Source organism: Armigeres subalbatus, chromosome 1 (assembly GCF_024139115.2).
Source record: "Armigeres subalbatus isolate Guangzhou_Male chromosome 1, GZ_Asu_2, whole genome shotgun sequence".
Classification (NCBI taxonomy): domain Eukaryota; kingdom Metazoa; phylum Arthropoda; class Insecta; order Diptera; family Culicidae; genus Armigeres; species Armigeres subalbatus.
The window spans coordinates 228,695,085-228,713,153 of record NC_085139.1 but is presented as its reverse complement, the minus strand read 5'-3'; the positions used below and the strand labels follow the sequence as shown (position 1 = coordinate 228,713,153).

Sequence of the window (18,069 nt, the reverse complement as noted above, 5' to 3'; positions counted from 1 at the left end):
GTGAGAATGAAGAAATTTGATTAAAATTAACGTCATACGAAATCTCATTATGTTAATCTGCGTGATGCAATTATACACACGAGTGTCGTTTAACTGCTGACAGGAGTGTAGTCACGTTTACGGACCGTGCCAAATCCGGTCGACGCTGTTGGTTGTGCCACAGCACAGCATCACTGTCTCTTTTTTTTTTCATTTTTTAAACTACCACGACTTCCTCCCGGGAGGAAGTCAGCCTTGTTAATCGAAATTTGCATACAAATAAACCTATTAGAGGAGATGAAACTTTTCCGTTATATGGAAAATGCGACCAGGACGGCTATGCTGAACAGTTTTTCTATAAACACCCACGAAGCATCATGCGGTTAACCATATTACCCCTTTTGCATGCACAAACTAAATGCAATTCTCAGCTTCTAACTCTTCTACCGTTGGATCAACGAGCAATTAGTTGTGTGGCTAAGAAAATCAAAAGCCACTCATCAACAAGTGGTCACCACTCGGCAGCGCTGACCACGACTGGACTCGGAAACTAGTGCACTCGAATGGCCACATGGCGACTCTAGTCAAATGAGCTGACCTCATTATAATTGGTAATTAAAAATTTATTCACAACTTGTTCGCCCATTCATTCTACCCCAGCGCCCGGGCGCTGCCCGTGATGAAGTTCCTATTCCAACTATGATGTACCAATGTTCGGATAAAATATTATCTGTTTTTATCTCCTGAATCCCACAGATGGACCCAGTTCGGCGACCATTAACCGATTCGATACCACAAGGCCTTTCGAGATACATTTAAAATAACAAAATGATATATTAAATTACCTTTCAGAAATAAAGGCGCGTCATTTATTCAGATTATTAAATGCATTTTAAATTTGCCATATCTAGCTTCTTTAGTTTTCAAATTTAATACTTTTTAATGTAATTTATAGAAATTCGGGATACACTCGGTTAAACCTGCGCCCGTGCAGCATTGCAACAGCAAGAAAGATGATCCACCAGAGCGGTAATTGAGTTGATTTTTTTCTTGCCTTCTACACCGGGAAGTTTCTGTTTGCACAGGAAAGTAAACTTGATTCCAGAGACGTTGTAGAACCGGGAGGAAAAGTTTCGCAATACGCGAGACGAAAGGAAGTATATTCCTGATGATTATGTTTACTAAGTGGAACTCGGTTATTATCCGTTTGCCACGCAGTTGGTCACTCAATCAGAGAAGTTTGTTTGCAGATTTTAATGAGCAACGGATACTTGTTCTGCAATGTTTCAAAACTAAGATTAGTTTGACTCAAATTAGTGCTGCGGTAGAGAACAGCAATGAAGCTCTGATACCTGAATTGGATCATGTTACGATAAGTGGATAAAACGAATTTCTTCTCAGTGAATAAATGATAAGTATGTACATAAAATGACGTATTCCATGAATGAAGACCTAGAATGACATAAGGACCTAGATGTGGAATTCAAAAATATCCTGAATCTGTCCTGACCTTGGTTAAGCCGTAGGGTCTGTTAAAGCACTCTCCTGTGGCATCTCCCACGTCAGTACAAATAGTGAGTTTGTATATGTTTGGATTGCAAACAAAGCCACCCCCAGTCGTGTCAACCTCATTCAAACAGACGTTGTAAAACGATTATTTTATTCAATATGCCTCGCTATTAGATCATTATTCGAGTTTTAGGAATTTCTCGAAGTTAAACACTATGTGATACCCATTTTCCTACTTTCGAGGAAGTTTACGTTTGAAGACTGTTTGAAACTTTGAAGGGACTATCTCAGTAGCCTAGTAAATATTTTTCAATATGGCATAATTTTAGATATTAAATCATAGAACATCGACTCACGGAAGTTTGACTGTATTTGAAGGCTTCAGTAAGCTACCTTACCGGGGTCACGTAACCTACAACTTTCTGGTGGACAGACTCTCGAGACGTCACTTCTCGCTCTACCGTGGGGCATAAAAATCCGTACACTTAAGCACCTTAGTATATGAACAAATCATTAGAAAATAGGAATCGAATGTAAATAAAAAGTTTGCTATTGACACAGGAGCATGAAGGCTTTTACTTCTGAAGTATTTCACATTTACTCATTAAAAACTACGAAAAACATGATATAATAATGAATAAAATCAACTACTTCTGACTCGAAATCCGTCCACCGTGGACGGATTTCGAATCAAAGGATCAAAATCCGTACAGCTATTTTTTAACTAAATATTCAAATTGAAGCAGTCTGATTGGCTAAACTAACACTATAGATAGTTCGATATGCACCTTGAGAAGCGATCCCTTCGATTTGAATTCCGCTAATCTCATGTAATGATTCGCAATAATAAATTAAATTATTGTTACTTTTGGTGCAATTATGCTCTACCCAAAAACAAGATGGCGGCAAAAACTCCGCGTTTGAAGGGTGGCGATTTGTTTTCAATTTTTGTTGTTTTAATTTCAAAGCCTTCTTTCCATTTCCATGTCCTAAAAGCTTACTGCCAAGTATATGAACAGGATAAGGTAAATTATTCCTACATTAATTACCTTTATTATTTATCATCAGACTAAGGCCGGAGTGGCCTGTGCTGCACATAAAAGACTTCTCCATTCAGCTCGGTTCATGGCTGCACTTCGCCAACCACGCAGTCTGCGGAGGGTCCGCAAGTCGTCCTCCACCTGATCGATCCACCTTGCCCGCTGTGCACCTCGCCTTCTTGTTCCCGTCGGATCGTTGTCGAGAACCATTTTCACCGGGTTACTGTCCGACATTCTGGCTACGTGCCCGGCCCACCGCAGTCTTCCGATTTTCGCGGTGTGAACGATGGATGGTTCTCCCAACAGCTGATGCAACTCGTGGTTCATTCGCCTCCTCCACGTACCGTCCGCCATCTGCAACCCACCATAGATGGTACGCAACACTTTCCTTTCGAAAACTCCCAGTGCACGTTGGTCCTCCACGAGCATCGTCCAGGTCTCGTGTCCGTAGGGAACTACCGGTCTTATAAGCGTTTTGTAGATAGTCAGTTTGGTACGGCGGCGAACTCTATTCGATCGAAGTGTCTTGCGGAGTCCAAAGTACGTACGATTTCCAGCCACTATGCGTCTCCGAATTTCTCTGCTGGTATCGTTATCGGCGGTCACCAGTGAGCCCAAGTACACGAATTCTTCAACCACCTCGATTTCGTCACCACCGATAGAAACTCGTGGTGGGTGGCTCACATTGACCTCTCTTGAGCCTCTTCCTATCATGTACTTCGTCTTCGACGTGTTGATGACTAGTCCAATCCGTTTAGCTTCGCTTTTCAGTCTGATGTAGGCTTCCTCCATCCTCTCAAAGTTACGTGCCATGATATCAATGTCGTCGGCGAAACCAAATAACTGGACGGACTTCGTGAAAATCGTACCACTCGTGTCAATCCCTGCCCTTCGTATTACTCCCTCCAAAGCGATGCTGAATAGCAGACACGAAAGACACCTTGCCGTAACCCTCTACGGGTTTCGAAGGGACTCGAGAATGCCCCTGAAACTCGAACTACGCACATCACCCGATCCATCGTCGCCTTGATCAACCGTATCAGTTTATCCGGAAATCCGTTTTCGTGCATTAGCTGCCATAGCTGGTCTCGATCGATTGTATCATATGCGGCTTTGAAGTCGATAAATAGATGATGTGTGGGCACGTTGTATTCACGGCATTTCTGCAATACCTGACGTATGGCGAACACCTGGTCTGTGGTAGAGCGTTCACCCATAAATCCCGCCTGGTACTGCCCCACGAACTCTCTTGCAATTGGTGTTAGTCGACGGCATAAAATTTGGGAGAGTACCTTGTAGGCGGCGTTCAGCAATGTGATTGCGCGGTAGTTGCTACAATCCAGCTTATCGCCCTTTTGTAGATGGGACACACGACACCTTCCATCCACTCCTGCGGCAGAACCTCATCCTCTCAAACCTTGGTAATCACCCAGTGCAGCGCTCTAGCCAGTGCTTCACCACCGTGTTTAAACAGCTCTCCTGGTAGTTGGTCAACTCCAGGGGCTTTGTTGTTTTTCAGCCGGCCGATCTCCTCCTGGATTTCCTGGAGATTCGGAGCCGGATGTCGCATGTCCTGCGCGTGTGCTCCTAGGTTCATTACCATACCGCCACCGTTGTCTGCCATATCGCCATTCAGGTGCTCTTCGTAGTGCTGCCGCCACCTTTGGATCACCTCACACTCGTTCGTAAGAAGGTTCCCGTTTATGTCCTTACACATATCGGGCTGTGGCACGTGGCCCTTACGTGAACGGTTCAACTTCTCATAGAACTTTCGTGCGTTATTAGCGCGGTACAGTTCCTCCGTCTCTTTACGGTCTTGATCTTCCTGCTGGCGCTTTTTCCTCCGGAAAATCGAGTTTTGTCTATTCCGCGCCCGTTTGTATCGTGCCTCGTTCGCCCTCGTGCGGTGTTGCAGCAATCTCGCCCATGCTGCATTCTTCTCCTCAACTAACTGCTCACATTCGCCGTCATACCAGTCGTTTCTCTGATCCGGAGCCACCGTGCCTAGTGCAGCGGTTGCGGTGCTTCCAATGGCGGATCGAATATCTCTCCAGCCATCTTCAAGAGATGCTGCGCCTAGCTGCTCTTCCGTTGGAAGTGCCATTTCCAGCTGCTGCGCGTAGTCTTGGGCTAGTCTACCGTCTTGTAGCCGCCCAATGTTAAGGCGCGGCGGACGACTCCGACGCGTGTTGATCACCGTCGAGAGTTTTGAGCGCAGACATACTGCGACGAGGTAGTGGTCGGATTCAATATTCGCACTGCGGTAAGTGCGTACGTTCGTGATGTTGGAGAAGAATTTACCGTCGATTAGAACGTGGTCGATTTGGTTTTCCGTTATTTGATTAGGTGATTTCCATGTGGCCTTGTGGATATTCTTACGGGGGAAGAAAGTGCTTCGAACTACCATTCCGCGGGAGGCTGCAAAGTTTATGCATCGCTGGCCGTTGTCGTTCGATACGGTATGCAGACTATCCGGTCCGATGACCGGTCTATACATTTCCTCCTTCCTACCTGAGCGTTCATGTCACCGATGACGATTTTGACGTCCCGCAGTGGGCATCCATCGTATGTCTGCTCCAGCTGCGCATAGAACGCTTCGTCGTCGGATCTCCCTTCGTGTGGGCAGTGCACGTTGATGATGCTATAGTTGAAGAAACGGCCTTTATCCTCAGCTTGCACATCCTTGCGTTGATTGGCTGCCACCCAATCACGCGTTGGCGCATCTTTCCCAGCACTATGAAGCCGGTTCCCAGCTCGTTGGTGGTGCCACAGCTTTGGTAGAAGGTAGCCGCTCGATGCCCGCTTTTCCACACTTTCTGTCCTGTCCAGCAGATTTCCTGCAGCGCTACGACATCGAAGTTGCGGGGATGTAATTCATCGTAGATTATCCTATCGCAACCTGCGAAGCCTAGCGACTTGCAGTTCCATGTTCCAAGCTTCCAATCGTGATCCTTTATTCGTCGCCTAGGTCGTTGCCGATTGTATCGAGTCGTATTATCTTCTATGTCGTTCGTAATAGTTGTTTTTAAAGGCGGCTTATTGGGCCTGCGCAAACCTCCTGTCTCGTCGGAGGGCCGTCGTGTCAGGGCTGTTTAGCGTCCCACCTAACACCAGGACTTGGGCTTGTGCGCTTTGAGCGGCACACGGTCGCTTTGGCGGAGCCTACTTGCGGATACATGCAGCTTTTTATAGAGGTTTAACAGGGCCCACTGTCAAACCCCACCACATCCTAGGCAGGCGCCACAACTCGCAGATGGCCTGGGGAGGGATCGTCAAGCCCTTGGACATAGTCCCTGCTGCCCCTTTAATTTATTGATATCTCATGAGGTGGACGGATTCCGGTGCTGTACGGATTTCGGTCCCGCACGGTAGCTGATGTCAGTAGGAAACCAGTGCCCAGGCTGCACCACCATCTAAAAACGCAACCCTTAGCTGGCGGTCTTTTGTCATCGGTCGACCCATGGAAGCGTGAGACAGGAACTTGTGGGGACCAGAGCTTTATTGGACGCTCCTTCCTTGATGTCAACCCACCATTTTGCATCCATGAACAATGTAAACCTGTATTAAAATATGGCATCCTCCCAATTTCTCCGGAAATTTCTTGGAAAATTCCTTCAAAAAATCCTTCAAAATTCTTCAAGCTTTCTCTGTGAGCTCTTCCGAAAGTATTTCCGGGAATACCTCTAGAATCTCTTCCAGTAGTTGCTCTCTGAAAGTCTCTCCTGGAGCTGCTCCGAAAGTTGCTCCGGAAATTCATCGGAAGTTCCATCAGGAGTTACTGCCGAAGTTGCTCCGGGATTTATTTTGGAAATTCCTCTAGATGTTTCTTTGAAATTTCTTCGAAAGTTCCTCCGGGAAGTCCTCCAGATGTTTCTCCTGGAGTTTTTCCGAAAGTTGCTTCAGGAAACCTTCAGAAAGTTTATCCGGGAATTCCTCCAAAAGTTCCTCCGAAAAAATACCTCCAGAGAATCTTTCGGTAGCTCCTCCTATAGTTCCTCAGAGAAATGCTCCGGTAACTTTTCTGGAAGTGGGTTCCTAGAATTCCTCCGGAAGTTCCTCCGACAATTCTTCCAGAAAGTCTCTGGGAACTCCTCCGGAAGAATCTCCGTCAATTTCACCCCAAGTTCCTCCAAGTAATCCTCTTGAAGTTTCCTCCAAAATGCATCTGAATATTTCTCCGGGAAGTCCTTCGAAAGTTCTTCCGGGAAGAACTCCTGCAGAAGTTTTTCAGGAAATCACTCCGGTATTTGTGTGGCAGGGAAATAGCACTTGTTGTTTACTTTATGCAGCAAATATCCAATAACTCCTAAACCATCTAAGTGGGCTTAATGTGAACCAGAACTGACAGCCACATCATTAGCAATCAAAGCAATCGGGAAATGTATCGTCAGTCACGCGTAGTGAACCATCAGTGGCATAAGGTGTTTCGGAGGCTTTCACTTGCCTACAGCTAGAATAAACTCCACAGTATTGTTCCGCTTCCTCCGGATATTCTTCCACAAATTCTTCCGAAAACTCATTCGAAAGTTCTCGCGGTAGGTTCTTTCGGTAGTTTTTACGAGAATTTTTCCGTGAATTTTCCCGGGACTTTCTTCGGGATTTTTTCCGGAAGTTCTTTCGCGAACTCCTTGAGAAGTTCCTCCGCAAATTTCCCTGTAAATTTCTCCAGGAAGTTCCTCCTGGAATTTTTCCTTGCATTCCTTTAAAAGTTCCCTCTAAATATTGAGGAAATTCCTTCACAAGTTGTAGTGAAATTCCTTGTAATTTTTTCTCGTTACTCCTATAGGAAATTCCACCAGTAATTTTCCTAGAAACTCCTGAAATTCTCTCTGAAGTTCCTTCGGAAATTTTTCAAGAACTCTTCATAAATTACTTCAAGAACTCTCCAGAAATTCTCTCCTTCCACCTTTCACCCACATTCCGAGAATTTTCTCAGAAACTTCTACAGAAATAATTGTGAATTTCCCAAAACATGCATTTCTCCAGAAATTCTTCAGGACTGTCAGGCGGTATTCCTGAAGGAATTCCTAAAACAGTATACGTACCAATTTCAGGATAAAAGTAAAAGAAGCATTTTCAAAGAAAGTTCATCAGAAACTTTCAAAATTCTTATTGATTTTCAAAGAAAATTTCAAATGAAATTCAAAAATAATTTCAATTCAAAATACCAAATTGCCCTAAAGGGGCAATTTCTTAAGTTCCTTAAAGTTCCACATTTTCTGTAAGCATATGCGGGGGCAGTCGGGAATGCGTCCAAGGGCTTGACGATCCCCCCGAGGCCATCTGCGAATTGTGGTGCCTGTCTAGGGTGTGGTGGGGTTTGACAGTGGACTCTGTTGCTGCATGTATCCACAAGCAGGCTCCGCCAAAGCGACCGGGGCCGCTCAAAGCGCACAAGCCCAAGTCCTGGTGCTAGGTGGGACGCTAAACAGACCTGACACGACGATCTGCCGACAGGATAGGAGGTCTGCGTAGGCTCAATAAGCCGTCCTTAAAACCAATAACTACAAACAACATAAAAGATAAAACAACTCGATACAATCGGCATTCGGCAACGACCTAGGCGACGAATGAAGAAGCACGATTGGAACTTGGATCATGGATCTGCAAGTGACTAGGATTCACAGGTTGCGACAGGATAATCTACGATGAATTACATCCCCGAGCGGCTACCATCTACCAAAGCTGTGGCACAACCATCGAGCTGGAAACCAGTTTCATAGTGCTGCGCAAGCTGCACCAACGCGTGACTGGGTGGCAGCCAATCAATGCAAGGATGTGCAAGCTGAGGATAAAAGGCCGTTTCTTAAACTATATCATCATCAACGTGTACTCCTCACACAAAGGGAGACCCGACGACGAGATAGCAGCGTTCTATGCAGACGCGAGACGTGAAAATCGCCATCGTTGGTATGAACGCTCAGACAGAAAGAGAAGAAATGTGTAGAACGGTCATCGGACCGGATGAACCGATGCATAAACCAGATAGACCGATGCTTAAACTTTGCAGCCTCCCGATAAATGGTAGTCCGAAGCACTTTCTTCCCCCGCAAGAATATCCACAAGGCCACATGAAGATCACCTAACCAAGAAAGGGAACCCCAAATCTTCTTCTTCTTCTTATTGGCATTACATCCCCACACTGGGACAGAGCCGCCTCACAGCTTAGTGTTCATTGAGCACTTCCACAGTTATTAACTGCAAGGTTTCTAAGCCAGGTTACCATTTTTGCATTCGTATATCATGAGGCTAGCACGATGATACTTTTATGCCCAGGGAAGTCGAGACAATTTTCAATCCGAAAGTTGCCTAGACCGGCACCGGGAATCGAACCCAGCCACCCTCAGCATGGTCTTGCTTTGTAGCCGCGCGTCTTACCGCACGGCTAAGGAGGGCCCCCACCAAATCTACCACATTCTAATCGACGGCAAATTCTTTTCCGACATGACGAAAATCCGCACTTACCGCACTGCGAATATTGAATACAACCACTACCTCGTTGCGGTATGCATGCGCTCAAAACTATCGACGGTGTGCAACACGCGTCGAAAGCTTAATAGTGGGCGGCTGCAAGACGATATACTAGCCCAAGGCTACGCGCAGCAGCTGGAAGTGGCACTCCTAACGGAAGAGCAGCTAGGCGCAGCTTCTCTTAAAGAAGGCTGGGGAGATCCACCATTGGTAGCACCGCAACCGCTGCACTTGGTACGGTGCCCCCGGCTCAAAGAAACGATTAGTAAGACGGTGAATGTAAGCACTTAGTTGAGGAGAAGAATGTAGCATGGGCGAGGTTGCTGCAACACCGCATAAGGGCGAACGAGGCACGATACAAACAGGCGCGGAACAGACAAAACTTATTTTTTCGGAGGAAAAAACGCCAGCAGGAGGATCGAGACCGTGAAGAGACGCATAGTGGCTGGAAATCGTACGTACTTTGGACTCCGCAAAACGCTCCGATTGAATAGAGTTCGCCACCGTATGAAACTGACTATCTACAAAACGCTTATTAGATCGGTAGTTCTCAACGGACACGAGACCTGGACGATGAAAGGCATTGCATCGAAGGCCGTTTTTGGAATGTCGGATAGATCGTACTCGATTTAGTGGAAACCGCTAGCGAGATCAAGCACCATGAAGCCCAAGTAACATTTTAGGTTTTATAACGCTCTTAAAGACCACAATTTACTCTACAAGAGTGTTATAAAACCAACATAAAACTAAAATGTTACTAGAGAGTATTGTGCTTAGCCAAGCAGATCCAGAATTACACTAATTTCTGGAATCGGTTATCGATCAGCAACAGTTTTTTCGTTCAACTTTCTGTAATCGATGACAATTCTATACTTCTGCTGCCCAGAATTTTCCATTTTCTTGGGCACTGCCCAAATGGGTGATGTCTAAGGCGAGCAAGATTCTCTAACTATCCCTGTCTCCAATAGTTTTTTTTAATCTGATCTGCTACCACCTATCGTAGATGATATGGATACTTCTGATGGATTGGGATATCGTCCGAAGTTGGGATCCTAAGTTTCACTTTATGCGTAAAGGTTAGCTTTTTACCCTCTTAAAAAAACGTCTCTTAAAGGACGTAGAGTCTGAATCGAACGAGTTTTCTCCTCCCCGTTTAGATGATCGCTCGGGAAGTTGAGTTTTGGGAGTTTCTCGTTTGTCATTACGAAACTATCATTACAAAATGGGTCCATCTTTTGAGAAACTGAATTATACTCATCTGAAAGATGAACGATGGCTTTGTTGCCTTCAGCGGAACACAGCCCAGTAACCAATAAGCACTCCAATTCGCCAAACCGGCCATACTTATAAGTTTTTGACTAGCCGTATATTGGCCTTATATGGCGATTTGGCGAATTGGAGTGCTTATTGTGCTTCTTAGTTACTTGGGAATTTCTTCCTTAATCAAAAATGTAGGGGAGGTGGTTCGGTTGTGGGTACCCCCACGTATCTTTTGACAGAAAGCAGATACTGTTATTTTTACATCCGTCATTCATCTGCAATCGAAACACGATGTTTTGTGTAGAATACCGAACTAGATAGACACCTCTACTTTGAACTATGAACAATTTTTTTTCTACATGAAAATCAAAACGAAAATTTTGATTGACCTTTTTCAAAGTGTCATAAAATGGTGTGATTGAATTAAAAAAGTGAGTTCTAATGCGTATTCATATGGTCAATTTAGTCTATTTTGTGGTTCAATAACGATTGCCATCAAAATTCCAGCTCGAAAATTCTTTCCATCACTTTTCTGAAACACTGGTTGTGGGCACCTTTATTGGTTCGGATATGGGCACCCTCTTTTTATTGACAAATCGTTCAATATCACTGAGTTTATCAACAAACTTATGTATGTAATAATTGGGTAAGTATGGCCTGAGCTATGCTGAGACTCCCTGAATCAATGGCCTCAGGGTCGGCACGCTCACCTCAAGCTACTCGCGGGCAGGGAACTCTCGCAATCAAAATGTAGGGAAAACCACAGAGCTTCACAATGCGACACTTAATTTTCCCCTCTGTTTCACTTTCTTAAGCCTTAGCTAACCTGTCTTCCTTGGGGCCCCTCTTCTTGGCAACACTCCACCACTCCACTTCTTCCTTCTTTGACTCCGGCCCTTCCTCGTCCTCTAACTTCCTTGCAAGCGCATTCACGCCGGCGTTGGCGGCTCTACTCCCACTCGCTACAGTATATGTACAGGCTTCTTACAACCTCTGGCGGCCTACGTGGCGGCGGCGGTGGACTCTTCTCCTCGTGATTTCCTACTCCCTCTCTACCTTCCTTCTTCGGTCACCTGCGCGTCGGTAGCTGATTACTCTGCTCACTACGGATCCGGTAGTAACGTCGGGGTGGCTTATAGATACTCACCGCGATCCAAAACGACCAATAAGATGGCCGAACAGCTATCGGCGGAACAATAACGAATCAGGCCGATAATGGAACCTGGGTACGATGGCGGTTTTCGTTGGGGCTTAACCATAAAAACGGCAGGCTTCTGACTTCCTCTACGCCTGGTCTTCTTCCACAAACTCTCTCACTTCAACTTTTTCAAACTCGGTAACTTTCGCTAGCTTTCAGTCTTTCATCCGTTCACATCAAAATGCGTTGGATAAGTGACCGGTTTTGGGCTTGTTTCCCGCATCCAAGGGTCATGACCTCCCTTTTCAGGTCAGTCACCTCGCATCATTGCATCACCCGATTACGCCACCCCTTAATGGCTGCTCGACGTTGGTTGACGTTGGCCCTCTGGTGTTGGGTTGGAGGGCTATGGTGAGTGGTTGGCTGCGGTCTTATAGGGTGATGGAGGCTAATCACGCCCTGCTCTACTGCAGTACTGCAGTACTACTGTACGTGGAAAACCTACACATAAAGACGAGTTTTACCTGCCATTCACAAACAATGAATTGGAGACAGTGGCTGATTTTCTACCCGCCGCTTCTACATCCAGGCGCTATCGTATATGCGCAAATAGCCAGCACGAGTTAACCGGCAGACATTTGGATGGCGAAAGACATCTAATGCGAGTTTTCTCAAAACTAGGAACTTTTCATAAAAAAACTATTTGGTACCGGTTATGCAGGATGGTGTCTGTAGAGATGTCGCAAATTAATCGATTTCTTCGATTAATCGATTCAACGTTGTGATAATCGATTAATTTTGAATCGATTATTACCCAACGATTAATCGATTCAATAATCGAGAGGAATCTAGAGTAATCGATTAGTTACTAATCGATTAATCAGGATTTTACGACATCATAAGGATGTCGCAAATTAATTGATTACTTCGATTAATCGATTCATCTTTGTGATAATCGATTAATTTTGAATCGATTACTATCCAAAGATTAATCGATTCAATAATCGACAAGAATCGAAAGTGATCGATTAGTTACTAATCGATTAATCGGGATTTTACGACATCTCTAGGTGTCTGCTACTACACCTACCAAATATTTTTTCGATTAGGGTGCTTAATTTTGAGGAATCGAACCTTACACTGAGGAAAATGGACGTATGATTTTCAATCAAACGCCTTATGAAAATTTGCCACAAGGAATCGGTATGAATTTCAATATGTTGCCTTATGAATGATGATTTTCATTTTAAAAAAAGCTAAGTGCGGCAGACTGGGTTCGAACCATGGACGTCGGAGTTGGGATGCCGGTATGTAGACCACACGCCCATCGACGCTTGGATACTTGGGAAGGTAACTGCGTATAAGAAGCACTGTTGGTGGAATAATCAGTCGAAGATTCATAAGGCGCCAGTTATGAATTTCGATAGTCCAGTTTGTTGAGTGTAGGAGCCTTTCGCCATACTGATTTCAGAAAGTTAACTCCTAGTGTGCCGCTGTAAGCACGCTCAAAGCAGGCGATTCATTCACGCATAACACTAAAATTTCACGAATTTCTCGGCAACACTCATCACATAACATAACCAACACTTACACTTATTTGCTGTATGCTGTTTTTATGCACTTTCTTCGAATTATTCTGTCATAATTTATTGTAATAATAAGTTTAATTGTTTATTTGTTTTTTAGGCGCATCTAACCATTGTATAGGTATGCGCTTTTTGCAACTAAGCGTTGACCGATTTACACGCAACAAGTTGCATTCGATTTGGGGAATTCAATCTTATTGTTTGTCATTTAAAATTGGACCTTTTACACATTGCCTTCCGAAGTTGTTGACAAATTATCATTTATTTTCATAGGATCCTCATTGAGAAGAAAAACACGAAATTAAAAAAAAATTGCATGCGATGAATATAAATGTAGGCAATACATGTGAATTGATGGAAAAAATTAAATCCATCTTTCTAAAGCGCTATTTTTGACCTTTCTTAAGTGATTGTTTTCGATACCTTTTCAATGCATGAGAAATGCTTAATCACTGCTAGGTGGATTAATCTAGGTTTTTTATTGTTTCATGACAATTAAAACTAATAAAATACTCTTTTTCTTTGAAACTGGTTGGATTTCATTTGTTATTCTTCATTATTCGGATTTTCAAGGGTGCCCAGAACCGAACCACAAAACTGAAATGTCCAAAAATTCCAAATTTTCGAAATTGACAATAAAATGTTTCAAATCGATGAAATCAAATCAATTTCTTCTCTAGCAGTAAGGTTGTACGTCTAGCTTTCCATTGGTATAAAAGACATAATACCAACTAGAACAAAAATTATGGACAAAATTCAAAAGGGTGCACACAACCGAACCTCCTCCCCTAACAAAATTAGCTAATAACTGTTTAATTTAATCAATCGGGTAGAAATTGTTTTTCATGTAACAAGAAAGTGTAATTATGTTTGCATTTTTAGCAATTTGCCTGCTCTTCTTTTAAAAAAATCCACAGAGAGAAACTTTCATTTTACTTCCACTTAAATCAGATTATCGTAGTCCGCTCTGCCAACATCTTGATAGTGGATGTAAAGATAGCCTCGGAAAAAAAATCCTACAAATTTCCTCCCCAGCTTGCCTATCTGATGAAGACGTTATTACTTCGTCGTCCGGCTCCAAATGACGACGACGTCAGCTCACACCCGACACAGGATTCATCCCTCACCCTTACCGCCATTTATCGTCATCATTTCTCTCTTTCCGTATAGTGCTGTGTCGCACATGTATGAATATAAAATATTCAATTTTCATAAATAACATGAAAATATCACGGATGGCTTCGGCACTCACTCGGTCGGCTTGGGCGACATTCCTCTTCATGTGGAATATGTGGATTTTTTTTCGGCTTGAGAAAAGCTAGTGAAATCCGGTGCAAGACTCCATCCCGGAGATCCGAAGGTTTGTCATCACTTTGCCGTTGGGGCTGGCTTTGGCGATGAGAAACTTGTCCATTTCACAGCTTGTCATCATCTTCCTCCCTTACCTCGCATACAAATTCACATTTCCGGCTTCAAAGGCATGTCACTCCCCGTCCATATGGTGGAGGCAACAATGCGCAGATAGGTATTTGTTTAATTTAGCTTTTCAAAATTGGATTTCTTGGGAATGGAAGGTCGAACTTATCACGCCTGCATATAAATTTTTGCGATGCTTTATCTATAATTTGGCCAATAAACAAATAACACACATATTTTTGTTGAATAGAAAAAGGGAAAAAAATACAAAAATATCTTTGTAATCTCCTAATGTATCACAATAGAAGTTGGAGATTATGAATATTGTGAAAACCATCTCAAATCAAATTTTATGGAACTGAACACTACAGCTGTAGCTTCATAATAACTATTTCGAGTGTTGCATTTATATTCAAGTACATAAGTGCATGAATATAAGGAACTGCAAATGTTGTATCATGATTACCCAAAACAGTACTTGACGTGTCAAAAATTCATTTTTGCTATCTTATTTACATTACCAGTTCTCTAGAAATTGTCTCCAACAAGGTGGAAGCAATACTCCACCGTGTAACGGTGACGACCACCACGAAGATATGACACACGTTTCCTTACCAGTTCCATTATCGTTCAACTTCCCACCGCACCGAACTTCAACTGAAGATAGTGCTGTTACGGCGGAAGTTTTCCATTTTGTTGCCCTGCATCGCTCATATTCCATTGAAGCTCTGACACATTGATCACATATCCGGTGGACAAAGTTTGTTGACTAAAGTATAGCACAGGATCTGTGTCATATTTTCTCATGACGGATATCATCATTTGCACCCCGTTTTCAACTTTAATGCTGGAGTAAAGAAAACTAGCCATCAATCGATTGTCGACGATATTTTGTAGCCCACAAACCGCCAATCTGTGGCCAGCATCCGGCCACTAAAGCCGAAAAGTTTCACTCCACGCCGTCCTACCATCGTTCGTGGCACCCAGTATTTCCACTTGGTGGTTCGCATTTCCTTCCATCTGGCCGAGAACAGGCGGCGACACACGTGCACACAGAAGAAAATGCGGGAAAATTTTAATTTTGCAATTTCCAACGACGATGCCGTCGTGAAAGCGAACGACGACGGGCGGAATCCTCTCCCGGTTGATACTTGATTGAAAATTCGAAAATCCGCATCGTTCGACAGACCGTGAAACATCGTGCGTGTTTTAGCGGCTTTCTTCCCCTATAAGTCGAGCGATGACAGGTGTTACCCACCGTTAAAATGTAAAAACGAAACAGCCGTGTGTCAAACTGCGGAATTATGTCGTCAGAGGATTTTGTGGAAAAGCGTGGGGAAAAAATTAGCAAGCCAGAACCAAGTGAGGGCTGTTTGCTGATGCGAAGCTTATCGGGGAGTGGATTGAATAAATTTGAATATGATCGAAGCTGAATATGGAACGAGTAATTCATGTAGTCAGTGGTTTAAAGCCAAGAATAATCAGTATCAGGTGTTCAGCAATTCATGCTAGGAACTACATAAGTAGATATTAGTTGCATACTTTCAAAAATGTCTATTTAATTTTGAACCTCAAAGTTCTCATAACTTTAATTGAACTGAGTTCTATAGATTTAAGAAGTAACTCATAAATAGTAAAAGGTTTGTACAAATTTAGATGTGTAGTTCAATATAATCGTAAAAAGGCATTCGAAACATACATACCTACACAGCTTCAAGCGAAGTTTTGTAAAAAAATGCTTGGATAGATTCTGCGTGGAAGTAACGATATCTTCTGGTAGGAAGATTTCTCGGCTTCTTGGGGAAGTTCAAACAGTTCTTTAAAGAAAGTTTAAAAATATCTAGTTGTAAATATAAGTTGAGTAATAAGTTTAGAAGCTTTTTAGGGACGCTTGGTAGGTTTAGCTTAGTTTTAGCTTAGCTTAGCTTTAGCTTAGCTTTAGCTTAGCTTTAGCTTAGCTTTAGCTTAGCTTTAGCTTAGCTTTAGCTTAGCTTTAGCTTAGCTTTAGCTTAGCTTTAGCTTAGCTTTAGCTTAGCTTTAGCTTTAGCTTCCTGCTTTTAGCTTAGCTTAGCTTAGCTAGCTTAGCAGCTTAGTTTAGCTTAGCACCTGTTCCCAGCCCCTGTTAGCTTAGCCCCACCCCAGCTGTTCCCCTGTTCCAGCCCCACCCAGCCCCCAGCTGTTCCACCCCAGCCCAGTTCTGTTCCACCCTGTTCCCACCAGCTGTTCCCACTGTTCACCTGTTCCTGTTCCAGCCACCCACCTGTTCCTGTTCCAGCCCCACCCCACCCACCTGTTCCACCTGTTCCACCCCACCTGTTCTGTTCCAGCCACCCACCCCACCCCACCCACCTGTTCCCTGTTCTGTTCCCTGTTCCCACTGTTCCACCCCACCTGTTCCTGTCCCTGTTCCCACCCCACCCCTGTTCCACTCCCCAGCCCCAGCTCCCACTCCACCTGTTCCCAGCTCCACCCACTCCCACCCAGCCCTGTTCCTGTTCCCTGTTCCAGCTCCCTGTTCAGCCCCAGCCCACTCCCAGCTCCTGTTCACCCCCACCTGTTCCACCACCAGCCCTGTTCTGTTCCTGTTCCCAGCCCCACCAGCCCACCCCTGTTCCCAGCCCCAGCCCCAGCCTGTTCCCACTGCCCCACCTCCCAGCTCCACCACCCTGTTCCCACCCAGTTCACCCACTCCAGTTCAGCCCCAGCCTGTTCAGCCCAGCCCCACCAGCCCCACTCCACCCCTGTCTGTTCCTGTTCCAGCCCCAGCCCACTGTTCCCACCAGCCTGTTCCACCTGTCTGTTCCTGTTCACCCACCTGTTCCAGCCCACCCTGTTCCACCTGTTCCCCTGTTCTGTTCCTGTTCCTGTTCCCACCCCACCCTCCAGCCCACCCACCCAGCCTGTTCCCAGCCCACCTGTTCCACTGTTCCAGCCCTGTTCCTGTTCCCAGCCCACTCCCACCCACCACTGTTCACCTCACCTGTTCTGTTCCCACTGTTCAGCCAGCCCTGTTCCACTCCAGCCAGCCCACTCCTGTTCCCACCCACCCCAGCCCAGCCAGCCTGTTCCACTCCAGCCCCAGCCCCAGCTCCCACCAGCCCTGTTCCAGCCCCACCCCTGTTCACCCCACCAGCTCCCAGCCCACTCCCACCTGTTCCCACTCCCCAGCTCCCACTCACCCCACCCAGCCCCAGCCCCAGCCTCAGCTCACTCACCCAGCTCAGCTCCCACCTCACTCAGCCCACTCAGCCTGTTCAGCCTCAGCCTCAGCTCAGCCCAGCTTAGCCCAGCTTAGCTTAGCTTTAGCCTAGCAGCTTCCAGCTTTAGCTTAGCTTTAGCTTAGCTTTAGCTTAGCTTTAGCTTAGCTTTAGCTTAGCTTAGCTTAGCTTTAGCTTAGCTTTAGCTTAGCTTTAGCTTTAGCTTAGCTTTAGCTTAGCTTTAGCTTAGCCAAAATCATACAGAAATCAACCGCAGGGAACGAAGGAAGGTTTGGAAGTGGGGAATGTGCAGTACCCCTTCCACTTTCGGAAGTGGAAGCGCAGCAGAGCGGAGAATCTGTCTGGGACGCAATACCCCAACCCGTAGACGAAGATGCCCTCAGTGCGGCCTTCGAAGACCCAACAGCAACTCAACATCAATCTAGTATTGCGACATGCAGCTCTAATAACCG

At 44.9% G+C, this 18,069-nt stretch overlaps 1 protein-coding gene across 1 annotated transcript; it reads left to right on the top strand.

Annotated features, from left to right (window-relative positions):
* Nucleotides 1-992: 992 nt before the first annotated feature.
* LOC134207064 (uncharacterized) lies at nt 993-17,684 on the top strand. The gene is made up of 2 exons (XM_062682789.1): nt 993-1,008; nt 16,675-17,684. Exons 1-2 carry the CDS (start codon nt 993-995, stop codon nt 17,682-17,684), a joined length of 1,026 nt encoding a protein of 341 aa, XP_062538773.1.
* The last annotated feature ends 385 nt before the right edge of the window (nt 17,685-18,069 follow it).